The 26287-nt window shown below is 45.4% G+C and overlaps 3 protein-coding genes across 11 annotated transcripts; 2 read left to right on the top strand and 1 right to left on the bottom strand.

Moving 5' to 3' along the window:
- Positions 1 to 1299: 1299 nt before the first annotated feature.
- PREB (prolactin regulatory element binding) lies at positions 1300 to 6863 on the top strand. Of its 5 annotated transcripts, XR_012487956.1 has the most exons (10): positions 1300 to 1594; positions 2197 to 2389; positions 2602 to 2828; positions 3035 to 3115; positions 3228 to 3352; positions 3551 to 3724; positions 3851 to 3923; positions 4145 to 4304; positions 4492 to 4810; positions 5835 to 5970. XR_012487956.1 is itself a non-coding variant. In XM_074300159.1 (9 exons), exons 1-9 carry the CDS (start codon positions 1460 to 1462, stop codon positions 6044 to 6046), a joined length of 1380 nt encoding a protein of 459 aa, XP_074156260.1. In that variant the 5' UTR covers positions 1300 to 1459; the 3' UTR covers positions 6047 to 6863. The 5 variants fall into 5 exon arrangements, 4 of the variants coding, with proteins under 4 accessions (XP_074156260.1, XP_074156261.1, XP_074156262.1 ...); XM_074300159.1 differs by lacking the exon at positions 4492 to 4810 and having other exon boundaries at positions 5835 to 6863; XM_074300160.1 differs by having other exon boundaries at positions 4492 to 6863.
- ABHD1 (abhydrolase domain containing 1) lies at positions 5774 to 13424 on the bottom strand. Of its 3 annotated transcripts, none has more exons than XR_012487957.1 (8): positions 13264 to 13424; positions 8826 to 8986; positions 8004 to 8186; positions 7704 to 7749; positions 7380 to 7492; positions 6903 to 7076; positions 6411 to 6710; positions 5774 to 6054 (listed from the first exon to the last, which is right to left on the bottom strand). XR_012487957.1 is itself a non-coding variant. In XM_074300164.1 (8 exons), the coding sequence occupies exons 1-8, from the start codon at positions 13375 to 13377 to the stop codon at positions 6385 to 6387; spliced, it is 1032 nt and encodes a 343-aa protein (XP_074156265.1). In that variant the 5' UTR covers positions 13378 to 13424. The 3 variants fall into 3 exon arrangements, 1 of the variants encoding a protein (XP_074156265.1); XR_012487958.1 differs by having other exon boundaries at positions 6411 to 6576; XM_074300164.1 differs by lacking the exon at positions 5774 to 6054 and having other exon boundaries at positions 6385 to 6576; positions 6662 to 6710.
- A 119-nt stretch (positions 13425 to 13543) lies between these two features.
- On the top strand, positions 13544 to 25068 carry CGREF1 (cell growth regulator with EF-hand domain 1). Of its 3 annotated transcripts, none has more exons than XM_074300153.1 (6): positions 13544 to 13771; positions 22036 to 22117; positions 22925 to 22990; positions 23111 to 23181; positions 23301 to 23425; positions 23614 to 25068. In XM_074300153.1, the coding sequence occupies exons 2-6, from the start codon at positions 22047 to 22049 to the stop codon at positions 24232 to 24234; spliced, it is 954 nt and encodes a 317-aa protein (XP_074156254.1). In that variant the 5' UTR covers positions 13544 to 13771; positions 22036 to 22046; the 3' UTR covers positions 24235 to 25068. The 3 variants fall into 3 exon arrangements, with proteins under 3 accessions (XP_074156254.1, XP_074156256.1, XP_074156253.1); XM_074300155.1 differs by lacking the exon at positions 13544 to 13771 and adding an exon at positions 14893 to 15234; XM_074300152.1 differs by lacking the exon at positions 13544 to 13771 and adding an exon at positions 19857 to 20012.
- The last annotated feature ends 1219 nt before the right edge of the window (positions 25069 to 26287 follow it).

The following is a 26287-nucleotide window of genomic DNA, read 5'->3' as shown; positions in this document are numbered from 1 at the left end:
CCAGACATATGTACTGTCAAAAAAAAAAAGTTATAATTATAAAATAAAAAACAAACAAACAAAAACCTCTGCAGGAAGAGATCTAGTGGGAGAGCAGCTACTTTCAGATCATTCTAATTATGCAGATCTAATCGTTGGGAGGTGGTGAAACCGACAGAGAGCCGAGCCCGGCCGGGAGTCAAGAGGACTCGAGTTCAAATTTCACCTCACTTATTAACTCTGATCCCCAGCGAGTCACTTAACTCTGTCAGTTTCCTCACCTGCAAAAATGAGCTGGAGAAGGAACTGGCTCTAGTATCTTTGCCAAGACAGCCCCCAGAGGGGCCGCAAAGGCTTAGACAGACTGAAAACAAGGAAACCACTTAAGTTCTTTCAACTAGCCAACTGTCTGGCTTTCCGGCTTTCTCTGCATATGTAATAGCCTGCTGATGACCACCTTTAGTACTTGAAAATGCCATCACATCCAGTCATCCGTCCTTCAGTTGTGCCCGCTGACCTTTCGTTGGCCGCTCAACAGCGGGTTAATGTTTTTCTTGAAATGTGGTTTTTGGACCTGAACAGGCGAGCTGCGCTTAGTGACTAAGCACGGCTGAAGGCTGAGTGCACTTCCCCAGTATATTTCCCCGAGGCAGAGAAAGCACTCAAAACATCACATGTTTGTTTACAGCTGCAAGCGGGCGGAAGACTTTCCCGAACCTGCCGCACTGAGTTAAGGACGTAATGACCATCCCCTTAGTCGTCGGAGAGCCGTCCTGGCGCTCCTGGAGGGCAGCTGTACTAGCACACAGTCACCTAACTTTGCCCAGCTTGTTTCCTTAATTGTAAGATAGGGATGACATTGACTCGTCTGAGGTTTGCTGTGAGGAACAAACGAGATTAAGGCACGTAAGTGTTCTGTAAACTCGCAAATGTCAGCTACACATAAAGGAAATGTCAATAACCGGTGCAGAACTTCTACTTCATCCGCCCCACTTCCGCCTTCACTTACAGGGTGGGGCTCACTTAATCTCGCTCTTCTCACGAGAATTCACACCTCCCATTCCCGAATGCTCCGCACCGAATGTGTACCGGAACTATCCACTTCAGACAACAATCATTATTCTTTCAAGGGCAGGTTGTAAGGAAGACTTCCGGTACTTAGCCGAGAGATGCCTGCGCAAGCGTACATAGGAGCATCAAACCTTCGTGTCCTTGTTCACGTGACCTACGTCTCGGCGAACTGGGGCCAGAGTGCTGACGTGTACTGCTACCCTGCGCCTGCGCACGACCGACTGTGGAATAGGTGCGCTTGCGCAGTGCGGGCGTTTGTGGCCTGGGTTTACTAGGCGGCGAGAAGAGGAAGCTGCTGTCGGGCCGGGCTTGACGGCTCCCGGAGCAGAGGCCGCGAGAAGACCAGGGTGGGCCGAGCGATCGAGTGGGCGCCGGGCATGACCCACCTTTGAGCAGCGCAGACTGGACGATGGGACGGCGTCGAGCGCCGGAGCTGTACCGGGCGCCGTTCCCACTGTACGCGCTGCGGGTCGAACCCAGCACCGGCCTCCTCATCACCGCGGGCGGGGGCGGCGCCGCCAAGACTGGCATCAAGAATGGAGTGGTGAGCCCCCGGCCCGGCGAAAAGGGGGCCCCGGGGTCCGCCCCTTCCCGACCCGGGACCTCCGTCCCCTCCCCCCTATCCCGGCCTCCTCCAGCCATGTCATCCCAGGGCCCCTCTCCGACCTCCCGGTCCCCTTTGTGTCCGCCGCGTTCTAAAAGCCCCGGCGTACTTCCCGTAGTGTCTGGCATAAGGTTCCAGGCCCCCCCCCCCCCCCCCCCCCCCCCCCCCCCCCGTCGGTAGGCTCCTTACGCTCCAGCCGGAGTCGTTCCCCTCCCTGTCACTGTCCCTTTCCTCCTCCATGCACCTGACGGGTCCCCGCCCTGACTGCGATCCCTGCTGCGGTTTTCCCTGTCATCAGTCTTTGCAAGGACTGCAGGGCTGCAGCGAGGAAAACGCGCCAGGCCAGCTTCAAGCTGCTGCTGCGGACTTCTGCCTCTCACCCTGGCGCTGATTTGAGGGAAACGGCCTGTCTAGGAGGGGCTTATCAGGGACTTAGCTTGAAAAAGAATCCCCAGGACTTCTAGGACACTTAGAACATCTCCCCTCCCTCAGGCCACCCTGGGCGTAGTCTGAGCCCCTGCCGTGTGGTTCTCTTCCCACAGCACTTTTTACAACTGGAACAGATTGGCGGAGCTTTGAGCGCCTCTTTGCTGCATTCCCACGACACAGAGACCAAGGCCACCATGAACCTGGCCCTTGCAGGCGATATTCTTGCTGCAGGGCAGGACGCCAGCTGTCAGCTCCTTCAGTTCAGACCTCAAGAGCAGGAGAGCAGTGAAGAGCCAGACGGCGCAGGTGAGGAGCCCCTCTCCTACTACACCAAGAAAGAAACTAGTGAACCCCTCCCTTTCTCACATCCCCCCTACTTCCACCCTGGGCCCTCTGAGGAGAAAGAGATAATCAGGACAAAGCTACACCGCCACCCCGCTCCCAGAGTGCGGTCCAGAAGTTGCCAAAAAGAGCCAAGTGAAACTTGAGAAATGTAGAGCCACAGTTTGTGATTGCAGGTTCCCCGGAGCAAGGCCCACGACAGAGGAAAGGGACGGGAGCCACAGCTGGAGCACAAGAAACCGGGGCATCCACGCAGCGAGAGGGAGTGGAGCTCAGTGTGCAGAACTTGCGGTCTGTGCAGACGGACTTCGGTCCTGACCCACTGCAGAAGACTGTGTGCTTCAATCATGACAATTCCTTGCTTGCCACTGGGGGCACTGATGGCTTTGTTCGTGTTTGGCAGGTGTGGGTTTCTGGGGATAGGCAAGTGTGGGGTTGGGGTGAGGCCCAAGTGGTAAAAGAGTTTGGAATGGATCTTGGGTGAATTTGAAGGGTAAGTCCTGAGACAGTCTGTGGGAGTCAAGCAGTGAATGGGAAGAGAAAGCCATCTTAGTAATCAGTGATCCTGGTCAGTGGTCCAGGGTTATAGATTTGTCATCTTGGCCGCAGGTACCCACCCTTGAAAAAGTTCTAGAGTTCAAAGCTCATGAAGGGGAGATTGAAGACCTGACTTTGGGCCCCGGTGATAAGGTGAGTGTACTGTAAAGAAAACGTGATAAAGATTAGAAGTTCAATCAGTTCAGTAAGTGTGTGTCATTAGTATTATCATTCCCTTTCTCTTTTTTTTTTGCTTCTCTATCAGATGGTGACAGCAGGCTGGGATTTTAAGGCCTGTGTGTGGCAGAGGGACCAACTGGTTTCGGGATTGCGCTGGGAAGAAAACTTGCCTCCTTTACCAGACACACCTTACCGCTATCAAGCTTGCAGGTGTGAGGGCTTAAGAGGGAGGGTGAATGGAGGATTCTACATAAAGGGAGGGAAAGACTGAAGCTCCCCAAAATAAGTGGGAAGAATTGGGTCGGGAATTAGCATTGGTCCTGAAAATTGCACTTCTAAACCCTTGAGGATAGAAGAGGGTAAGAGGAACTCTTTGGGGATCTGAATAGCACCACCCCTGGCTCCCAGGTTTGGGTGGGTGCCAGACCAGCCTGCTGGGCTGCGGCTCTTCACAGTGCAGATTCCCCATAAGCGACTGCGCCGGCCACCGCCCTGCTACCTCACAGCCTGGGATGGCCATAATTTCCTGCCTCTTCGGACCCAGTCTTGTGGTAACGAGGTCATTTCCTGCCTCAGTGTCAGGTATGAACTGGTAATGGAAATTAACAGCTGGAAGTTATTCCTTGAATCAAAAGAGGATGGAAGAGGGAGGAAAGGGTGAAGATCTCTGCAGATGTCATGGGATTGATGAAAGTTATGCTTTTGCAGCGAATCAGGAACCTTCTTAGGTCTGGGCACCGTCACTGGCTCTGTTGCCATCTACATCTCTTTTTCCCTCCAGGTGAGTGGTATGGTGGGATTGTCAGTGGGTTAGTGTGAATGTCAGGAGGGAAGTCCTGAGGAAACAGATGTTTGTACCCATTCTGTTTCTTGTTTGTGGCAAAGACCAGCCCTGCACAAGGAAGGAAAGACTTGTTGGTCCAGCATATGCGTTTGCCTGGGGGAAAGACCAAAACTGTCCTTGTGACCTTCATGATTGAGCTTCTATCCTCCTCTCTCCAGCGCCTCTACTATCTTCGAGAGGCTCATGGCATTGTGGTGACAGATGTGACCTTCATGCCAGAGCAAGGACGTGGCCGAGAGCTGCTGGGGTCTCACGAAGCGGCATTGTTCTCTGTGGCTGTGGACAGTCGATGCCAGCTACATCTATTGCCCATTCGACGTGAGTTTTGGGGAGATAGTGATAAAAGCAAAAGTGAAGAGGGAGGGAATGGGAAAGTCTAATGTCATTTCTTGGAAGCACCTTCATTTTCCCAGCATATGCTGTTTGCCCCAACTAGGCTGGGCTGTACTTTGTTTCTTGCCTTAGATTTGAGTGCTCTGTGCCTATACTCTGGACTTTCTCCTAGGGAGTGTCCCTGTGTGGTTGTTGCTGCTGCTGTGTGCTGGGCTCATCATTTTGGCCATCCTGCTGCTTCAGAATACCTTCCCAGGCTTTCTCTAGCCTTCCTTGTTTCCTGGGGGATCAGGACCCTGGACATTGAAAAGACCAGAGCCAGTCAAGGCCTAGGGCACCACTAATTCCACTGAGACTGGAGCTGAAGTTGCCCCATGAAGACAAGGAATGTGATAGTGGCCCCGTTCCCCACCTAAAAGGCCGAATGCTGCCGAACCCTGGGTTCTTGGTACAGGGTTCTTCTCATTTCACCCAAGACAGCAATTTCTGAGGTACCACTCATTGCTCCTTCTAAGAACAGAGCTGAAACTGTTCCTGAGAGGACTGAAAATGTGACAGCTGTTCCCACCTCACCTAGAGTTTGGATGCTGCACAGTTCCTGCCAGCCAGGAGCCAGACAGCCCCTTCCCCTCAACAATGTGAAGATGACTGAAGCCTTAGTGGCTTTACTACCCCCACTTTGTTTGAGGGGCTTATCTCCCTTTTGCTGCTTGGTGATGACGTGAACACATCCCTCCTCTTCCATGCAGCTCTTGTCCATTTGCCACTGAGATTAAATCAGTGCCCCAGTCCTTAACAATTTTTTTGGAACTTGGAGATTTCACAAAAAAATCAGCAGACCAGTAATGCTTCAACAATAGGTTTTTTTATTATGTTAGATTTCCATTCACACAATGGGAAATGTAAGGCCTAAAATGAAATAAACATGAGCTTGTGAGAATGGGTAGCCAGGGAGGGAAATAGCCAGGTTTGTCTCTAGGACCTTGAGTGAGCCCACACTCATAGAAATAAGAGAGTGAAAAGGGGAGTCAACAGTCTTTGGAAAGGCTGCCCTTGGTCAGCCTACCCAGCCCTCCTGAGTTCTGTCAGCCCTCTTAGTTATGAAGGGCATGTCATCACCTTCATACTAGGGCAGAAAAGTTCTGGGGTTTTATCAGAAAGGGCATGGTCTTACCCCAAACATTCTGGTTGGTTTCCAGTCTCTGATAGCATTGGCCATTACCTAGAGTCTCTCTGGTCCATGTGAAGGAAATCCAGCCAAATCAAACAGTTAATACAAACAAAAGATGTACACATTTACAGAAAATGGTTAATAAGAGGGAGAAGGCATTTCTAGTGTCCAGAGCAAAAAGACAGATATCTGGCCTACAGCTAGCAGTCTGGCTATCACTGAGTAAGTTTGGACCATCCCTAGCCATGATGGGAGGAGAAGGGACCTCAATGAGTCAGACAAGTAAAAGTTAAGATTTAATAAATGAGGGGAAGCTGAGCTGAGATCTATGGCTCTTCTCCTAGGAGTCTGTCAGCCCTTGGCCTTCCTTGGAAGGTGGGGTTTCGCTGAGGGCCTGCAGTTCCCCTGCATGCTGGAAGACAGCGGCAGCATACTGATGAAAGAGGCGGCTCATGTAACAGTACTGCCATGGGATCAGCCCCTCCAGGAACCCGATGTGGCCGCCCCGGGAAGTAATCAGCAGTGCAACATGTGGCAAGTGTGTAGCAGCCTGTAGTGGGAAAGCTGGGGAGGGGGGAGGAGGAGAGGGAAGGGAGAGCTAAGTCAGTAGCTCGAGGCCAGCCCTGTCCAGCCTTTCAGATCCATAGGATTGGAAGAGTGATAGCAAACACATAGGACACTGTAAAAATTGCTTATCACTTTGCCAACCTCCCATGTTGAGCCTCACAACCACTTGGTGGGATATAGGTACTATTGTTATTCCCATTTTACAGATGAAGAAAGTGCTTCAGAGAGGTGTCCAGGGTCACACCGAAGAGAGGGTCTGAGGGGAGGTTCTAAGGCAGGTTTTCGGACTTTCCTTGATTCTCGCCCCTATCCATGTTACCTCTTTTTTCAATGCTGTGGGTAGTGGGACTCACCTTGAGGAGGGGAAAATGGGTCATCTGCTGCATTGAGACAGAGCACAGGGACACAGATAGCATCCACCTTGGCTCCGGGGCTTGCTGAGTGGTAGTAGGTATCACAGTCTTTATAGCCAAAGGCTAATGTGGTATAACGCTCATCAAACTGGCGGATTGTACGGGCCTGGCGGGGACAGAAGGCAGCTTGGTGGGGTAGCACCAATAGGGTTGCCAAAGGACAGGGGCAGTGTTGGGGCTTGGATCTCTACCTTAAGCACATAGTCCACATCCAGTTTCTCCTCGATCACCTTCCTATGTCTGCAGTAGAATGTTTGTGTCAGGGGACTGTTGAAGTTCTAGGCTCCAGTAATCTTTCCCTAATTCCAACCTTGCAATTACCCCTCTCCCCCACTGGCTACCACCTTGGCCTGCTTTTATTTTTTCAATAAAAAAAGGTACAATTGTACTCAACTGAAACTCCTCCCTTCCCCCCAACCATCACTGCCCTACCGTCCCACAAATCTGCAGAGTGCTGCTGTGAGGTGCTGGTTGAAGAGCAGTGCATTGAGTGGTGTCTCCAGAGAGCGTGTGGTTTCAAAGGAGTCCCAGCATGCAGACAGGGTCAATGCTGCCACCAGCCCTGCTGCTTTACCTGTCTGTGCCAGGTGGTTCAGCACCAGGACCCTGCAAGAGATTGGAAATCAGAACCATAAAGGGAGGGGGAGTTTGGACCCAGGAGTCCTTTAAAGATGGTAATCACTAAAAAAGGAGACAGAGAAAGAAGGCAACTAGCAATAAAGTATTGTTTAGCAAAGGAAAAGGCACCATTAGCTGAGAGTTGGATCTATTCAGGAAGATCATGATTCTGTAAGAAAGGGCCAGAGGCCTGTTGGAGGTATGAGTGAAAGAAGGGATAGATTCCTGTTAAGGAAGGACTGCAGTCTCTCTATCTCTTAGGTCAGCTCTAATAACCCATTTGGCTCTTACCCTCCTAGTGAGATTCCTACAGCCAGCAGTGGGGACTGTGGATACTGGTGCTTTATGTGATTCACAACTATCTCCAGGTCCTCTGTGTTACCAGCGCAAAAGGCCCTGTGGGTCTGAGGACAAATGGTGTCATGTGGAGATAGGAATAGACAAAAAGGGGCAGGGCTCCAGGTGAGGTAACTCAATGGGGCAAGGTAGAAAAGGGGAATAATGGTAGATAGGTATAGGGTATGTAGGGGAACAAGGTCAAAGACTATTGGACTACTGAGGATGATGGGATCAGAGGGATGAGAACTTAATGCTAGAAAGGGGGATAGAACTCACCAGCAGCTCTTCCCCACGGCAGCCCCGGTTGTTAAACACCACGGTCCTATAGCACAAACAAGCACACCTCAGCCAGATCCACTCTAGAAGGCCTTTATCTTCTGAGGTGTCTTGCACAGAAATTGGAGTCGTGATGGACCCTAGTCTAGAATCCACAGAATTCTCTCCTCCCAATAGCAGGTCCCTCCCAGTATCTTTTCAGGGAAGGCTGCCCTTTCCTCTGCACACTTTTCCCTGGATCTATTTCTCCATCCTAGACTATTCAGATACCTGCCAGCCACCCTCAATTGCCATTCTTACCTGTAGCCATCTAGAGTGGCTTGGTATACTAGGTGAAGGATATAGGTCTCCTGGCTGCTGCCTGTGATGCCTGGGAGCAGTAACACAGTGGGCCGGTTGGCAGGGTCAGGGTATTGACTATTCTCAGGTTCTTTGGCCCAATCTAGCAGCAGTTGTCCCCCATCAGGTGTCTGGAGCACCTCACTGTGGAAGGGTGTATACAGAAGTATATCTGGGGATTCCTAGACTTTGGTTCTAAGAATTCTGTTAATATCCCAGCTCTAAACTCACGTGACATAACTGTGCCCCTTCCCTACCTCAGATCTCAAGGCTAAATTAATAGAAATGACCAATCTTAGTGTTTATTTAGTGACTTAGGGGATAGGGGAAGATATAACTAGACAGAGGTGTTAGATTTGCCGGCTGTCTGTTCCAGCAAAATTCCCAAAGATGTCAGGAACCATATTTAAAATGTAATTGAAAAATGTTTAACAAAATTAAAAAATATATATATATCAATATTAGCTTGTGGTTTTCTAAGTCAATATGCTGTTGCAAGGGTCTCTGTATGAGTTGGACATCGCTGAACTGCAAGACCCTCTAGGTGCCTAAAGAGAGGTTTTGTCCATAATCACAATGAATGAGAAAGTAGAATTGTGGCAATAGGACAAGCCTGAGGTCCGACTAATGGGATTTATAGTATAATGGCACCTTTTGTGCTTGAGTTCTACCCAGGGTGCATAGCCCACAGAGGATGGGTTTGGGTCAGATAGCTACCTAAACACGACTTTTTTTTTTTTTTTTTTTTTTTTAAGTTTTTCTCCTAACCTCTCATCTTCTCACCTCCGGTAGGAGACAGGGGGCCGGGACTGCACAAAGACTCTGAGGACAGTTTGAAGCCTCCCTTCGAAACACCATGGCGTAGGGTAGAATGTTTCCATAATAATAGGGCAGTACTCCTTCAGGAAGGCCCGGAACTGGGGCCCTGCCACTAGCCGAGGCTTCTGTAATCACAGAACACAAGTCTTGTCTCATCTCACCTCTTGTCTTCACCTACCACTGCTTCCCACAATAAAGCTGGTACAGCACCACTCCCTAGTGGAGGACTAACCAGATGAATGACTCCTTATCCAACCCCACGGGCTAGTTTGTTCTGAGCCTTGATCCGTAAATGTGGTCTTGACCAGGGTGGACCTGTAGGAGTGAGGGGGATCTTCTCTGGTGTAATAATAGTTCCCATGTACTCTCAGTCTGAAAAATTGCTAGGAACCCAAATCACTTGTAAAGTAACAGGGCATGCCCAACCAAAAACAGATTCTTCAGTCTTCCTGGAATGTGTACACCCCAGACTTAATCCCAATATAATAAGCCCCAGGGGCTGAGATCAGGGATAACCCAGCACTACACTGCATTGGAGTAGAATAGACATCCAAGTGATTGTTATCAACACCAGCAACCCAGTGGCTGGCTACAATGCTCGTCCAGAATTTCAGGGAACATACTCACCTCTAAGCTAATTACAGGGTTTGTGGATAGCATATAAACTACTGGTGGAACACTTGCTCACAGAAAAGCATACAAGCTGATGTGCTTCTGCCTCACCACCACTGAGCCCCCAGCTTGGCCTAGTTCTGGGAAATAAACCCGCACATGATAGAAACCCGGATGGTCAGCTCTATTCTTATAGACTAGTTCTATGTGGCCTAAGGCTGTTAAGAGCTTTGTAGGTTTTAGGTAGATATGATAATAATTGACATTTGTATAACATCTGCTTGCAGAGCATCCTTTACATTTTTTTCCATTTGATCCTTATAGCAACTGTGACATGTAGATACTCATTATTTGCATTTTACAAATGAAACCAAAGCTGAGAGAGAGAGAAATTATAATTTGCCCAGAGTCACATAATAAATCTGAATTGGGGCTATGAATCCAAGTCTTCCTAACTCAAGAGTCTAAACTCTCTTTGCATTAGGCTGTTCTCACTGCCACTTAAAGGTAAACTAATCTAGGGTAAGCATTGTTTCAAAGACAATCTTGAACCAATCTGTTCAGAATGAAAAATAGGTGTGATAAAATTCCTTTGGGGGTTGGGTTATACTCAGAGAGTCTTCCTAGCTGTTTGTCCTATCCCTTTCTACCACAGCCCTCAATTACTCAAATGATCCTTCCTCACGTGGATATATAGAATCCCTTTCAGTGGTAGAGATTATAACCCTTCATTCCAGTCTTGTGGAACTTTTGTCCATGTCCTTCCATAAGTTTTCTACAAAAGATCAAGTACACTGGAGACCTTCCTCCATTTCTCCTAACAATAAGTGTTCCAGTGGAGCATGCAAGTTATCAATTATTCTTTACTCTCTTCCCATAATTAGTGTCTTTTCTTTAATGATTTCTCTTGCTCTAATTCTTTGTAATAATTAATTTATTATGAGTTGTAGGTTGTTCACATCCCCCATGTTTCTCCATTGCCCTAAGTGATACTCATTTTTAATTCCTTAGAGACTGTAGTGTTTCATAACTTGTAGAATACTGGTAAAAGATGAGCTTTGCTTTCAAGGAGAAGAGATTTCATTAAAAGAATTTAATAATTTCCTGAAGCCTATCCATCCCTTTACTTCCTACTTAATTTTAGGTTCATTCAACTTGCTGTTCATTTGCAATTTTTTTTAACACACATATACATACATACATGTTCTATAGGTTGTCTGTCTAACATCATTACATGATCCGATCAACAAACATTATCACCTTCATTTTTGTGACTAGTTAAGCCAAACATTTTTATTTATGCCCTTTTTTTTTATACAACATTTCTTTCTGAATGTTGAACCTTCCCTTGAAACAAAGATTTCAGTAAAACCAAGCCAAACCCAAAAATTCAGCTTAACAAGACCAACTGACACAGTGATCAACTATATTTGATAACACATGCAACATTTTATAATCCATACTCCCTTGACTCTCCAAGAAAGGAAGAGAAGAGGCCAAAATTTTGAGTGGTTATGGATCAATTTGATTATTTTAAGTTATATCATCACCACTTCATGGGAAAGTGGCTGATCTAATCAGCCCCTGTCAAGTTGAGTCTCCAAAACTATTATGGTACTTCAGTTAAATTTACAAATCCCTCCTGCCAGATCTCTCCCACCTTTCTATTTTTTTGCTTCAGTTACAAGCCTGTAATGCATCTTTGTTGATTGAGTATTCCTTCACTCCCTTTCTCTATTCATTTTCTCTTGAGCCTTGGAAGAAGGCATCTTCCTTAAGCTCTTTGCATCTGGATAATTACTAAGGGGAGATAAGGCCTAAGGGAATAACTTGTCCATCGCTGTCAGTCTGCTCAGTAAGAGATGCAGTATGAATGATATGAAGGTGACAACCAAGGTGACAGGAAACATAGCTCTCAGCTCTTCACCCACCCTGTCCCTTCTTTTCCCCATAGTGGCAAGTGAAAGGTGAGATCTGAGCCAACCAGAGAGCATGTATATAGAGAAGAAAGCCAAAATACTTCAGACTTAGAAACATCCATCCAAATCCTGGTGCAGGCCTTAGGAAATCATAGTACACAAATCATTCTTCTCTTCCAGACCACTGCAGTAATCAAAAAGGCAGGATTAAAGGGTAGAGAAATCATACTGATTTAATGGCCATTGAGATCTGCCATGCTCCTTAAGCTTAAAATTGTCTGAAACTTTCAAATAATTGGCAAGGAGGCAATTGTAATTCCTGTATAGGAATCACATCTTAGCTAAGTGTTTCATAGCCATGCTGCATGCTGTGGATCACAAATGTGTGTTTGGACCAGTACAAGTCTGTCACTGCTACTCAGAAAAACAACAACTCAAGTACATATCCTATGGTGTTGCATAGTGTGGATGAGATATTTATTGCTAAGCACTTTGCATATATTATTTCATTTGATCTTCACAATAGGTAAGCACTACAGATTTTTATTATCCCCATTTTACACACAAGGCTCAAAGTGCTATGCTGTTTTGACTTGGCATTCAAACTCAGATCCTGCCTAATTCTGAGTCCATTCTGAGCTTTTTCTATATCATACTATACTGACTCTCTAACATTAATTTACTAACATAAACTGAAAAAAATTCCTTCATATTAACTGTGATTAACTTGAAGATTTATTATTTCAAGACATAGAAAATGTGTCAAGAATCTCTATGCAGCTGGTTATAAACAGGAAAAAAGGTTTATAGAGATACCATTCTTGTCGATGTAAGTGATCAGAATAAATGGAACTTGCTTCAAAAGAAGGATCTTCGAACAACTTCTCAAAGGACAGAAGTGGAATTCAGATTATTTTGTATTTTGCTGGTGGGAGTGGGGTGTTAAATGCTATGGGATTGTTAAAAGTATCCTGGTAGATCTAGCTCCCTGGAACAAAGAAGTTAAATGAAAACTAAGGAGGGAACACAGCATTGAATTTGGATTAATGTTTTGAAAAAAATACATTTTACTTGTTTTTCAGCCAAATTAAAATGTCAACTTATAAAAGCATCAGCCTCCTGACTAATTTTTCCACTATTTAGATGCTCTGAGGGCCTAGTCAGAGGAGGCTAAAGGAGCAAAAGTCAAGCACAGTTACAGAGTCAACCCCTATAAGCCGGGTGTGGCAGTTTAAACAAGGTGAGGTTCCCTTATTTTATTTTTAAGCTGGGTGAGGTAACCCTAATAGTAGCCAATGTTGGAGTTAAGCAAGTATCCAACCCCATAGGTTTCTGAAGGCCTGGGCCTTTCACCCAGTGGAACTAGTGGGCAATTTGCCAAGCCAGTGTGGGAAGAGAAAATATAGTGATGGAAGTTTTGTTGATTTCTAGAATTGTTCTTCAGAGTTAGTGACTCCTTTCACCTTGTCAGGGCACTTACCCTTTTACCCTGACATATACCTGAATGGTTAAAGCTTTGCAGAGACCTTAACTTCCCACCATCCCCGGTTTACAAGCAGAATGCCTGAGAGTCAGGTGCTTATCCCAAAGTTAGGGACAAATTGATAGTAACCTGCAAACACTCTCAGGTGATTCAAACACTGGGAGACAAAAGGGGGCAGGGGTCCCGTCAGTTACAACCCCCTGTGACAGATGGACAGAGGCTAGCGATAGCTGATTTTAGAGCCGCCCAGAATCCTTAGGGAAGAAGTAAGGCAGGGAAACCCAAACATTTTTGCAACGTACCCCACAACCAGGCTGTACGTTGTTCGATGATATCCCTGACCCTGCTTCCAGCCCAAGCAGCCCGGTGTCCCCGGCAGCGCACCCACCTGGGGCACACATGCCCAGTAGTAGCCCAGGTAGAAGGCGGCGCTAAGACCCAAGAAGAAAGGGACGAACTCGCTCCAGGAGCCGTCCTGCGGGCCCGGGTCTCCGGTCAGCATCTTCAGCCCGAGGCTTTCTCTTCGAGCTGGCCGGCTCGGGCTCCAAGGGCGAGTCTTCAACTTCGAAGGGAAGCCCCGCCCCACCGAACACTGGGCCCCACCCCGTGCACGCGATTGGACGGCCGGGGCCCCGCCCCCGATGGTCCTCGCTGGGCCCCTCCCCTACAGGGGCTTTAGCTGGTGGACCCAAGTACAGTAGAGCAGAATGCGTGGGAGGGGAAAGACCTCGAAAATGTCAAAGAAACTAGGCTCTGAGGGGGCCAGAAGGCCCGAGGGCACGCAGGGGTTGAGTGTCAGAGCCCGACCCAGGAGTCCCCAGGGCCCTGGAAACAGACGCTAGACCCGGCTTCTCCGGGCAGCTGGACAAAGGCAGCGGGATGCGCTTTACCGTGAGGTCGGCTATCCGTTCGGCACAAACCCTCCTCCCTCGTCTTGTCTCTTCCCTCTCTTTTTTTCTCTCCACTCATCATTTCTCCCCCTCTCTCTCGGAATCGGGGAGGATTCTCCCTCCCCCACAACTCGCAATCACGTGACCGCGCGGTTACACACCACCACACCTGGGGCTCGGAGATCGCAGTTCCAGGTCTGGTCTGTCCCAGTCCCTCTCACACACATAGAAGCTGTGGCACGCAAGTTACATACTCAAAAACACAACCCTCCCCTCTCCTTTCTTCCTTCTTTCCCTCTGGCCTTGCTTCTCTTTCCTTCGTTTCTTCCTTCCCTCCTTTCTTTTATTTCTACCTCCTTCCTTCCTTCCTCTTCCCTCCTTTCTCTCTTCCCTCCTTCCTTCGCTTTTCTTCCTTATTTCTCCTTTCTCCCTCACTTACCTCCTTTTTTCCTTTCTTCCAATCTTCCTTTTTTCCTTCCTTCCCTCCCTCCCTCCCAAGTTCCCTTCTTCCCTTCCCCTCTCATTCCTTCCTTCATTTTTTCCTTTCCTCCTTCTTCCCTCCTTCTTTCTTCTCCTTTCCCTCCTTCCTCCCTTCCCTCCTTTTTTTTTCCTCCTGTCTGTCTTTCCTCCCTTCTTTTTCTTTCTTCCTCCCTTTCTCAAACACACACTCATCACTCCCACACAGAGGCACGGACTGCCCACAGAAGTTACAAAGCCAATGTAACGTCCTCCAGAGTCGGCCTTTATCAGGTACACATGGAAGCTGTAGCTGCACACTCAGCATGTCTTCCACGGTCTGTCTGTCTGTCTGTTTCACAGGGAGATGCAGACACACAGTAGTGAAAGAGCGGCAGGTATGCACACCAATATAACATTCTCACACTTTGCCTCTGCGTCCATCACACAGACGCAGTGTCATAATTATACATAGCCAAAACAACGGAGCTCTCGCTACAGATACAACCGATACAGCGGTACACAGCCGAGGCACTTCCCATCTGCTATACTCTGCACGGTGCGGTCACATGGTTATAAACGCTCAAAAGTGACAGCCAGGGGGCATGCAGTCACATCCCCGGCACCTCCCCCACCCCGGTCCGCGCCAGCTTCCCTTTGTCTCTTATCTCACTGGCACACGGGATTAAACACCGAATGCATCTCCCCTAACACTCTCTGGGCAAACGGGGAAATTGGAGGGAAGATGCAGTCCGGCGTGTGGTGGGGCGGGGCTGTCTTCCCAAGTCCTGGGGACTAGAGGTCTGCTGAGGTCTTCTGCTTTCCCTCTGCCCCACGGCTCCGGGCAGAGGCCGTGCCCGTGCCCGGGCCCGCAGAGGGGAGGGAAACGCTTGGCGACGTGGAGCGGCCACGTGGAGCGGACCTGGGGCGGGGATCAGCCGTGGCTACAGCGCGGCAGGCGAGACAAAGCCAAGGGGGTTCTTCTCAAGCCAGCACAGGAGCTCACACAGCAGGTGAGTCTGGAGCTGGTCAGAAGTTCCTAGGCTCGGCAATGGGGCTGGGCCCCCCGCAGGGGCGTGGGGAGGTGGGAAGGGTTTTGCCGTTTATCTGGGAGAGAAGGTTGGATACCCAGGAGAGAGAGTGTGTGTGTGACTGATAATGACAATGACAGCGACAGTCAGGGTTTGTGTGTTCCCTTATTCTGCGTTACAGAAGGTTTGAGTTGGGCAATAAACATACCATAAAGCTAATAGTGTGATGCCTCTGAGGAAACAGCCACAGTTGTTAAACAACTAGATTGAATTAACTGAAGAAAAAGGTTTAGAACACGGGAAGCATCATCGTTTTCTGGTCAGACCTGAAGCAGTGTTTCCACTCCAGGGGTCCACATTTCAAGAGAGACATTGATAAGCTTAAGCATATCCAGAGGAGGGTGATCCATGATGGGGAGGACGATAGAGCTGGACACCAAATAATAGTATGATGGTGTTGATATTTATAGTACTTTCAGGTTTGCAAAATGCTTTACTTAAGATTATCTCATTTGGTTCCCATGACAACTGAGAAGTGAGTGCTTTAAAAAAAATTTTTTTTGTTTTTAACATTTACTTTTATAAGATTTTGATTTCCATTTTCCTCCCTTTTCCCCCTTCCCCTCTTCTAGACAGCAAGAAATCTGACATAGATCATATGTGTACAATTATATTAAATATATTTTCACATTAGTCAAGATGGGAAAGAATCAGAGCAAAAGGGAAAAACCATGGGAAAGAAAGAGAAAAGAAGATGCTTCAATTTGCATTCAGACACCATAGTTCTTTCTCTGGATGTGGACAGCATTTTCCATTATGAGTCTTTTGGAATTGTCTTAGATTATTGTATTGGTGAGAAGAGCTAAATCTGTCAGAGTTGATCATTACAGTATTGCAATTATTGTGTACAAAGTTCTCCTGGTTCTCTGCTTACTTCACTCAGCACCACCTCATGTAAGTCTTTCCAGGTTTTTCTGAAATCCACCTGCTCATCAGTTTTTATAGAATAGCATTCCGTTGCATTCATTTGCCACAATATGTTCAGCCATTCACCAGCTAGTGGGCATCCCCTCAATTTTCAATTCTTGGCCACCACAAAGAGAGTTGTTATAAACATTTTTGCACATATGGATCCTTTTCCCTTTTTTTTTTTTTCTCTCTTTGGGATACAGACCCAGGGGTGGTATTGCTGGATGAGAAGGACAATGTTTGATTGTCCTTTGGGCATGGTTCTAAATTGCTCTCCAGAATGGTTGGATCAGTTCACAACTCCATCAACAATACATTAGTGTTCCAATTTTCCCACATCCCCTCCTAACATTTATCATTTTCCTTTTTTCTCATATTAGCCAATCTTTGATAGATGTGAGATAGTACCTCAGAATTGTTTTAATTTGCATTTTTCTAATCGATAGTTTTAGACCATTTTTTAAAATGTCTATTAGATGGCTTTAATTTCTTAACCTGAAAAAGTTCCTATTCATATCCTTTGCCCATTTATCAACTGGGGAAAGTAGGTGCTATTATTAATCCCATTTTACAAATGAGGCTGAAAAGATTTAATAATTTGGCCAAAGTAATACAGCTAGTAAGTGTCTAAGGTGACATAGAGAATAGAGTACCCACCCTACAATCAGGAGGAGCTGAGGTTCAAATCCCACCTCAGATACTTATTAAACTGTGTGGGCAACTTGATAACCTTGTTTGTCTGACTAACTTGTTTGACACAACTGAAAAGACTGAATGCTAACAACAAACAACAAAAAGTGTCTAAGGCACAATATGAATTCAATTCTTCTTAACTACAAGCTCAGCTCTGAGATCCACTGATCTCATATGAGGTCATATGAGAAGCATTTAAAAGATCTGGAGAATAAGTATGTGAACAGCTATGTGAATAAGAGATATCACACATACAGGAATAAAACTCTATTCTAAAGGACAGGCCCACGGTCAGGGAGTAGAAATTATGGGAAGGCAGATCTCAATTCAGGAGTGTTCAGGAACTCAATTCTGAGGTGTTCCACTTGATGAATGCCTATCAGTGATGCTAAAGATAGATTACTGAGTTTCAAGCCCTTATAACTTCCCAATAGGGCTATTGCATTAGCCTTCTAATTGGTCTCCTTGCCCTGATTCTCTCTTCCTTTTCCAAGTCACCCTCTACCTAGCTACCATAATGATTTTTCTGTTTTCCATGCCTGGAATACACTTGTTCCTGACCCCTAATTTTAAAAACCCTTTGTTATTATTTAGTCATTTCTTCATGACCCCATTTGGGGTTTTAGATACTGGAGCAATTTGCCATTTCCTTCTCCAGATTATTTGACAGGTGAGGAAATTGAGGCAAACAGGGGTAAGTGACTTAACCAGGGTCATACAGCTAGTGTTAGAGGCTGGAACTGAACTCATGTCTTACTAATTTGGGGCCTGGTACTCTATCCACAGAACCATATAGTTGTCCTTTAGAATCCATAGTTTCCTTTAAAGCTCTCAATTCAAGCACTAATTTCTAAATAAGGCCTACCTTGTCTCCTATCCCTACCTTAGCTGCTAGTGTCTTCCTTTCTGAAACTATCTTATGTTTATTTTGCATCTACTTTAATAGGTATATGTAGAATACCTCCCCCAGTATAAAATGCAACCTCCTTGAGAGCTGATAACTATTTCATTCTATCCTTATATCTTAGTGACCACAATAATGCTTGGCACATAATATACCCTTAATATATATGCTAGTTGAGTGATTTAGAAACCTCTAAGGTTTCTTCCAGCTCTAAGATCCTGAATTGTTGAAATTCTGTGTTTATGAAATAAATTTTCATTGATCACTGACCTTGCAGAGGATTAAAAAATAGATTAGTCATGGCTCTGTTCAGTTGAAAAGGAATTTAAAACCTGGTAGGGAAGATAAGATATCTCCATAAATGACTAGAGTACAAGGTAGAATGTGAGAAGTGTCATAAAGGAAAGTATCCAAAAATGCATTTTGAACCTGACTTTGAAGCATGTAGAAAATTTCAGTGGGCACAGATGAGAATGAGAAGGACATTTCAGACAGAGGGAACAGAACAAAACAAAGACTTAAAAGGATTATGAGCCGAACCAAGAGAATAATTTATACAGGAACAGCCCTCTTATAAAGATAATCAACTCTGAAAGACTTAATAACTCTGATCAACACAATAATAGACCACAATTCCAAAGGACACTGAAACAAGCTCTAGATCTCCAAAAAGAGAATTGGTGAACTCAAGAGTGCAAACTGAAGCATATTTTCTTCTGTCTTTTCTTTTTCTTAGGACATGACTAATGTGGAAATTTGTTTTGCATGTCTATAATATAATATTTGGGGTTTTTTTGTTTTGTTTTTTCTGAGGCTGGGGTTAAGTGACTTGCCCAGGGTCACAAAGCTAGGAAGTGTTAAGTTTATCTGAGAACAGATTTGAACTTGGGTCCTCCTGAATTCAAGGCTGGTGCTCTATCCACTGAGCCACCTAGCTGCTCCCCATATCTATAATATAATATTGATGATAGATTTAATTTTTCTTGCCTTTTCAATCAGTTTTGGGAGAGAAATAATTTTGAAGTAAAAATGAATTAAATTTAGTTTTAATTTTTTTAAAAAGGACAAGAGTAATAGACAACAACAAAGAACTGTATTGCAGGGATGAAGATGGTCATGGGGATTCACATGGACAGCCAGAGCCCTTCATTACTTAGTACTCTTCTTCTGGGAGAAAATGAGGAGGATCCCTATCATTTGGATAGATACCTTGTAGAAACTTTTGGAAAAACATGGAGGATGAGTAGATATAGAGAACTCTCAAAATGAGATCAGATCCAGTTGAGTCTTTCAATATTTAAATATTTCTTTTTCATTTGGTATATTTCCTACCATCCCCTGATGGGGTGAGGAGAAAAATTGTTTTCAGGAAATATAATCATCATTAGTAACAACTAGTGCTTATAGCAGTCAGTAAGCAGAACATCTAAAGATATATGTATTTTTCCCCCCCTCTTAAAGAAAGATAAGTGTATTTGGGGAAAACAAAAGAGAATAATCATTGTGGATAGAAAGCCAATACTTTCTTGTCCTTTGAGGGTTTTTTTTCTGCATACTCAGGAGGGTAGTTGCCAAGGCTAAAATTCTCATCTCTCAAGATTTCAGATTTCTGGCTTAATGGAGAAACACAAGAACAAATGAAGACAGCCAGGGACTCATTGTTACTTTGGCAGATAACTGTTCTTGCTGCTATGTCTTGAACTATATGTAACCATTTCAGGTTTGGTGCCTCCCCCTCAACACCCTAATTTAGTCCAGGAAAGAACTAGCAGAGTCCCAAAAAGAGAGAACTTCCTTCTCATAGCCAACTAAAGGGAGAGATTTCCTCCTGACTTTTTGTCCAATTATTTCTTGACCCAACCTCAACCATCCAGGGAACAAGGAATTAATCCATCAAGAGTCTGAGTATCATATACCTTTTAGCAAAGGACCAGAGATGCTCATAGAAAGGGGCCCAAGTATAGGCCTAGAACTATGTCTCAGTCTCTTCCTCACCTATTGTTTTCACTCTGTGACATCACTGAGATCTACCTTCAGCTTGAACAGCTCCAATGATAGAGAACTCTCTATAACTTTACCCCTCATTCCATTCATTAAGAGGATGTTTATTCAGTTATCAGATAAATATGGCAATCATAGTTAAATATAGGAATATAAGCATAGATGTATATTTACATATATGGGGATGAAGAAAGTAAGTGGGTGGTGATGGGAAAAAGCTAGACACCAAGTGAATGATAATGACATTTATATAGTACTGTAATGTTTAAAAGATGCTAGACACCAAGTGAATGATAATGACATTTATATAGTACTGTAATGTTTAAAAGATGCTTTATATAAACGATCTTATTTGATTCTTACAACAACTCTGGGAATTAATTATCCCCATTTTACATGAGCAAATTTCAGTTAAGAAAGGTAAAATAACTTGTCCAAAGTTACACAGTAAGTGTCCAAGGCAGACTTTGAACTTGGGTCTTCTGGATTCTAAGTCTATCATTAAATGCATTTCATAAGAGCAGAAATAAGGTCACAAATAAGTGGAGGCATGTGGTCTTATGGATTCTAAGGATACTCCCTTCAATAAAAGTATATCCTCCTTACTGGCCCTTTAGAGTTGCAGATATTCCATCTTTATAGATCTATTCCTTTGAGTTAACAAGTGTCCTCTCTTAAGATGTAAATTCTCCTAAGCAGGTATCCCTTTGAGAGCATTTCACACTGTATTCATTAGATTCCTGTTAATTGCCAGTTGAAGTTCTAACTCCAGAGAATAGAAGTTTTAATGGGGATTAGATTTTGAACGGGGAAGAAGGGGAAAAAAGGGGGGGGGAATTTTAGAGGCAGTATATTCTCCCTAGATAGAAGTTTGGGTGGGTTATGGAGTGCTCTGGATAGTCAGATAGCAGCTTGGGTTCCTGAGGCAGCCAGGGGCAGAAAATCCTTCCATTTGTTACATTATATTTATATTATAATTTCCTCTTAATATGATGTAAATTCCTTAAGGACAAGGCCTATTTCATTTTTGTCTTTGTTATCTCCATCACCTAGCACAATTCTTAACATATATATAGTATGCACTAGCTGTAATAACAATGATAATAGTAGTAATAGCTAATGTTTATATAGCACTTACTGTGTGCTAGGCATTGTGTAATTATAAGTGCTCTTACAATTATCTCATTTGATCTTTACAACATTGAGAGGTAGGTGCTATTATCATCCCCATTTTAAAGATGAAGAAACTGAGGCATAAGGGTTAAGTGATTTGCGCAGGGTAACATAGCTAATGAGTGTCTGAGACAGGCTTCATGCCCTGGTATTTCTGAGTCATAAAAAGTCAGAATTTGTTGGAAATGTAGAGATTATTGGTTCTATCACAGTTCCTTACAGTAGTGAGTTTCTGTCTTAGCCTCTCAATTTTTTCTGTCTCTCAGATAAGCTTGTCTCTCTCCCAAGACAGAGACTGGGACTCTGTCTTTGTTTAAGTCTTTATCTTAACAATATTTAAGCCTTTCTATTTTTTTCCCCCTGGATATGTCTGTGCATTTCTTTCTTTTTTTTTCTATTCTGCTCTGTTTTTAGGTTCTTCTACCCCAGCAGTAGGGCAGAGGAGCTTAAGACAAGTAAAGGGGTAGAGGGAAGTAAGGGAGGTGTCCAGAGATTTGGTAGCAGTGAAAAGAATTTTGGAAAATATATTTTCATTCTAATTATGCCACTAACTAGCAGTGTAACCTCAAAGGGACTCTCTTCCAAGTTCCTCATCTCAGAGCCTCAGTTTCTTCATCTGTAAAAAGAGGGGATTGAACTAGGAGATCTTTAAGGTCCCTGTCAGCACTAACTTTCTGTGATTCCTAAGTCATCTTGCTCTCTACCAAAGATAATGGTAACTGGTCCTTGAGAGGAAGAATAATAACAATTGGTACTGTTATGGCACTTTAATATTACAAAGTGTTTTAAATGACAACGATCCTGTTAGGCACTATAGATGGCACCATTCCCCTTTTATAGATGAGGAAACTGAAATTCAGGAAGGCAATTAAAAAACATGCTCCCTAATCATATAGCTGATGTCTTTATGGTAGGATTTGAACCCAAATGTCTTCTAATTCCAAATTCAGTGACCTTTTTTACTATATCACACTGGCAGTATAGGTGTACAGGATATATAGTACTTCCACTTCCTGACTCTCTGATCTCTGTCTTGGTTCCAGTTTCAGGGAAAATGTTGTCCTTGTTACTGTGGCTGTGTCTGGTACCAATGGATCAGGCTGCTCCCAAGGATGGGGCTACCAGGTAGGTGGGGAAAAGAGCATGTGGGTTGAGGGAGGCAAAGGTATGGGGCTGGGAACAGAGAACTGGGGAGCATCTGAGGAGATGAACTTGCCAATCTACATCTGTGGGAGTAGTTTCTACATTCTGAGAGTTCTCTGTACAAGTCTACACCAAAATTGTGTTGGCTAATATTTCCTCTGTAACCTATAAACCTGAACGAAATTTAGTCAGCCTTTGTCCTCATTCCACCTCCACCAGCCAAAGAAACAGAGATGAAGAGAGAGAGAGGAGACAGAAGACAGAGACAAGAAGAAGAGGGGAAACGAGAGAGAGAGAGAGAGGCGGGGGGGGGGGGAGGAAAGAAGGGAGAGAGAGAGAAAAAAAGAGAGATACAGAGAGGCAGAGACAGAAACAGAAGGAGAGGGGGAAGAAAGAAGAGAGAGAGAGTGTGTTCCAGTTAGCTCCAAAAGAGGAAAATACAGACTCTAAAGTTGGACGGGTACCTAGAGGATACCATTTTACCAATGGGGAAACTGAAGCCCAAACAGGTCAAGTGACTTGCTCCTCAAGATTCCCTAGATGGGAAGCAACAGAGCTGGGATTCAAACTCCAGGCCTCTGAATGAACCAAGGTTCTCCCCTCAGGACTGGTATGTTCTTTTCCCTGGGTGTCTGTCTTTTGGGACCCTGATGAGGGAATCATTTTTCACTTATTTTCTTAATGCTGAGAAGTATCTTTGGCTGCTTGTGGCTAAGAGATTTGGAAAACATCCTGAGGTGACTGCCTGGGTGGGCCTCCTTAGCTACTGGTCTTTTCCTCTCTCTCCAGGGTGGAGGCTGAAGCAGGACTTGATCTGCCATCAAACCCCTTTCTGTCAGGCCAGGAGCAGTTTGGGTAAGTAAGCTGGGATGGGGAGAGGGGAAGGGGTGGGGGAAGAGTCCTGCAGAGCTGGCCTCTGGGAGCCAGGAACCTTTGGCCTCACCTCCAAGTACTTGTCTTCTGTTGTTCCAATAGTTTGTTGCAGAACTACCTGAAGGGACTGGGCCAGGCCTCTGGGGACCTGGAACATTTGAGCCGAGAACAGGGTAAGCTTGGACCAATAAAGATGGACAAGATGGCTGAGTGACGTGGTCCCAGGGTGGGGAGTCATTGTTCCCATGTCCTTTCACTTCAGTACCTTCCTGACTCAGCCTTTCCTTTGCAGTGCTATTATATCTTTTTGCACTCCACGACTTTGACCAGAGTGGACAGCTGGATGGCTTGGAGCTTTTGGCTATGCTCAAAGAAGCTCTGTTCCCTGGAGCCCGAGCCTCATCTTCTACAAGCCAGGTATGGATTCCTATTGAAGCCTCCAACTGGAGAAGAGCTTTCTGTTTTCTATACCCTCTGTCTAGACCTTTGGTGAGTCATGGTGAATCCTAGAGCTGGAATGATAGTGAACTTGGGGACCTCTCAAACTGTTTTAAGACCCAGCAGGTACAAGTCCTGGCAGTGACAACCCGGTTGTGTTACTACAGGTGATCAGAGTTGTAGATAAAGTGCTGGAAACCCAGGACCTGGACAGAGATGGACTGGTTACACCTGCAGAGCTGCTCACCCTTCCTGGAGGTGCTCTGAGGTACAGAGAACCACTGGAGTCCTCTGTTCCACCTCCCCAAGACTCAGAACTTGTTGGCAGTCCTGCCATGTTGGCGATGAAGCTATTAGAACAAGGAACTAGGGAGGTCATGATCCAGGAAGAAGTCACAGGCCCTGGAGGGGAAGATGGAAAGAAAGCCACAGATCTTACACAAGAGGCTAGAAGCCCGGGGGAGGGCACAGACCCTGGAGAGAATAACATGAAGGTCACAGACTCTGAGCAAGAGGCCAAGAGCCTGGGGGAGGCCACAGGCCCTGAAGAAGATGGAAAGAAGGTCCCAAACCCTGAGCAGGAGGCCATAGGAAGCCCTGGAGGGGAAGTGGGATACCAAAATGAAGCTGGAGAGGAAGTCAAGGGTCCTCTAGGGGAGGATGGAGAAGGGATGGAGATTATTGTGGGTGAATTGGGAACCCTAGAGCTAGAAGAACGTTTGGAACCTGGAGAGGTTCCAGGTGAGTTTGAAAGGCATGCAATTCAGCTCGAGAATGATGAAATGTGAGTGTTAGGATTAGGTCACAGTCCTGGAAGCTTTGGTCCTTCATGAGGACGTCAGAGGATGTGTGTGTGTGTGTGTGGCAGAGTATCAAAGGCCCTGGTGCTTCCCTAGGACTCCTGTCTCAGCCCACTGCTACTCACCCCTTTCCTGGTCCTAAATAGCGCCACATAGTGGCAATCTTTATCTGGCTCATGGAGAACACAGAATTCAAGTTAGAGAACAACTAATAGTGACTACCCATCCTGAAACTCAACTGTCATCCCAAAAAAAGCAGGTAGCAGCTGGGTCTGGTCACAGAGCTCATGGACTGATGCTGGATGATCAGGAACTGAATAGTGTTTATCTGATGATGCTTGCCTACACGTCTAGTCCAGGTGAATTAATATGGTACATGGGCGAGGGGCTTTGGGGAAAGGGTGAGTAGGCCAATGGCCCTAAGTAATCCTGGGATGCACACACCTGTGGCTAGCTCCAGACCAACCTGTGAAATGGAAAATTCTCTATGGTGCCAATAAATACCCTTCAATCCCTCTCCTCATTTAGTTGCACTTATGCTACCTCCAAGTGCCCACCATTCCTTCCTGGACCTATCTTCTCCTTTTGAAACCCCACCTGTCCTGCTTCAGTGCTCCCAAGACTCTGCTATGCTCTTTTAAATGTATTCCTCCTCCCAAGTAGTCCTTCTAATGATATTCCAAGTATCTAGAGCTCTTAACAATGTATAAAGTGCTTTGCTCACAACATACTTGCAGAATGGAGAATATTGGCTCACTTAAGATTGCTAAAGCTTTAAAGTCTTCTTTTACAGAGAAATAAATTGCGACTCAGTAAGCATAAGTGATTTGGCCAAGATCATTCAGTTACTTAGTGGTGCAAGAGAAAGGGTTTAAATATGAACTCAATGCATTGTTTGTTCCAATACTTAAAGGCTGCTTTTTAGAAACTTTTAACAGAATGAAGAGACTCCAGTGGTGGGGCTTGAGGCAGGCCAGGTCAGTGAGGAAAATAGGTGAGAACAGAGAAGCTTGGACTCCCTAAACTTCAAACCTGTATGGAGAGCGGTCTATACAACTTAATTGTAGAAACCACTGCATCAAGGCCAGTCTGAGATAAGCTGACCAAACCAGCCCACGCTCCTCAGAGTCCTTGAGATCAGGGATGACCTGGACTGATTTGAAGGTGCTAGGAGTTTCTCACAAAAAAGCTTTTTTCCCCAGGGAGAAGTGAAGGGGAACTGGACTCTGCCAAGCTCCATCCAGGAAATCGTCATCTGAGTTCCAAGGGGCTCTGAGGCAACCTGACAGATGTTCATGCATATTTTTTGGGGGGCAAACATCTGGGTCTCAAAGGGATTAAGGAGCCAAGGTCCAAATATTTTTCACCATGCAGACATGTCACCTGAGCCAAACAGCGGATAAAGTTCTGGAGCAAGGAAAACCCAAGTTCAAATATACCACCTCAAAAGATATGTGGCAGGTGACTTAATTTATCAGCCTCACTTTTCTTACTGGTAAGAAAAGTTGTTGTGAAGTTCAAGTACCTTGCAGACTTAAAAGTGCTATGTAAATGTTCCCCACACTTGGGGAACTTGAGATTTTGTGGCAGTCCCTCCTACTTGGAGGACAGCTTTCAAGAGGATCAGTGACCTACCTGTCTGCTGATGAGCCTCCAAAGGCAGCCAGGTCAGCCATTGGAGCCTTTCTCTCCTTGAAATTTGTTCATGTTGGCAAGAATAGCAGGAACTTGTGCTCCCCCAATTCTGTCTTTGGGGATCCCTGGCCCCTTCTATGTCACAAGGACATATTCCACTTTAGTGAACTAAAGTGCTAGATAAATGCAAATCAATTTTTTTTCTACTAGAGTTTCAGATGTCAGGCAAAAAAGAATGTGCCCTAGTATCTTTCATGAGTCCATAACATAGATCATATGCCAAAGGGTTTCTCCTGTAGGTGAGCTCTGGCGTGGGGGCAGAGGAAGGTAGTCTTGCCAGGATGAATCTGAGTATATCACATACAATGCTTGCAATGTCTCTAGAGCCTCCAGTGTTAGCCAAATT

The sequence above is a fragment of the Sminthopsis crassicaudata genome, chromosome 3, assembly GCF_048593235.1.
Source record: "Sminthopsis crassicaudata isolate SCR6 chromosome 3, ASM4859323v1, whole genome shotgun sequence".
Classification (NCBI taxonomy): Eukaryota; Metazoa; Chordata; class Mammalia; order Dasyuromorphia; family Dasyuridae; genus Sminthopsis; species Sminthopsis crassicaudata.
The sequence above is the reverse complement of the archived record's forward strand: the minus strand, read 5'-3'. Positions and strand labels throughout refer to the sequence as shown.

Excerpts from the sequence above, each read along its gene's own strand:
- PREB (XM_074300159.1), top strand. The coding sequence starts at position 1,460 with ATGGGACGGCGTCGAGCGCCGGAGCTGTACCGGGCGCCGTTCCCACTG. Across the intron at positions 1,595-2,196 it reads CTGGCATCAAGAATGGAGTG|CACTTTTTACAACTGGAACA; the intron begins GTGAGCCCCCGG and ends CTCTTCCCACAG. Across the intron at positions 3,924-4,144 it reads ACATCTCTTTTTCCCTCCAG|CGCCTCTACTATCTTCGAGA; the intron begins GTGAGTGGTATG and ends TCCTCTCTCCAG.
- ABHD1 (XM_074300164.1), bottom strand. The coding sequence starts at position 13,377 with ATGCTGACCGGAGACCCGGGCCCGCAGGACGGCTCCTGGAGCGAGTTC. Across the intron at positions 8,987-13,263 it reads ACTGGGCATGTGTGCCCCAG|AAGCCTCGGCTAGTGGCAGG; the intron begins GTGGGTGCGCTG and ends CTGTGATTACAG. Across the intron at positions 6,711-6,902 it reads CTCTGCAGATTTGTGGGACG|ACATAGGAAGGTGATCGAGG; the intron begins GTAGGGCAGTGA and ends ATTCTACTGCAG.
- CGREF1 (XM_074300152.1), top strand. The coding sequence starts at position 19,982 with ATGTATATTTACATATATGGGGATGAAGAAA. Across the intron at positions 20,013-22,035 it reads CATATATGGGGATGAAGAAA|TTTCAGGGAAAATGTTGTCC; the intron begins GTAAGTGGGTGG and ends TCTTGGTTCCAG. Across the intron at positions 22,991-23,110 it reads TCAGGCCAGGAGCAGTTTGG|TTTGTTGCAGAACTACCTGA; the intron begins GTAAGTAAGCTG and ends TTGTTCCAATAG.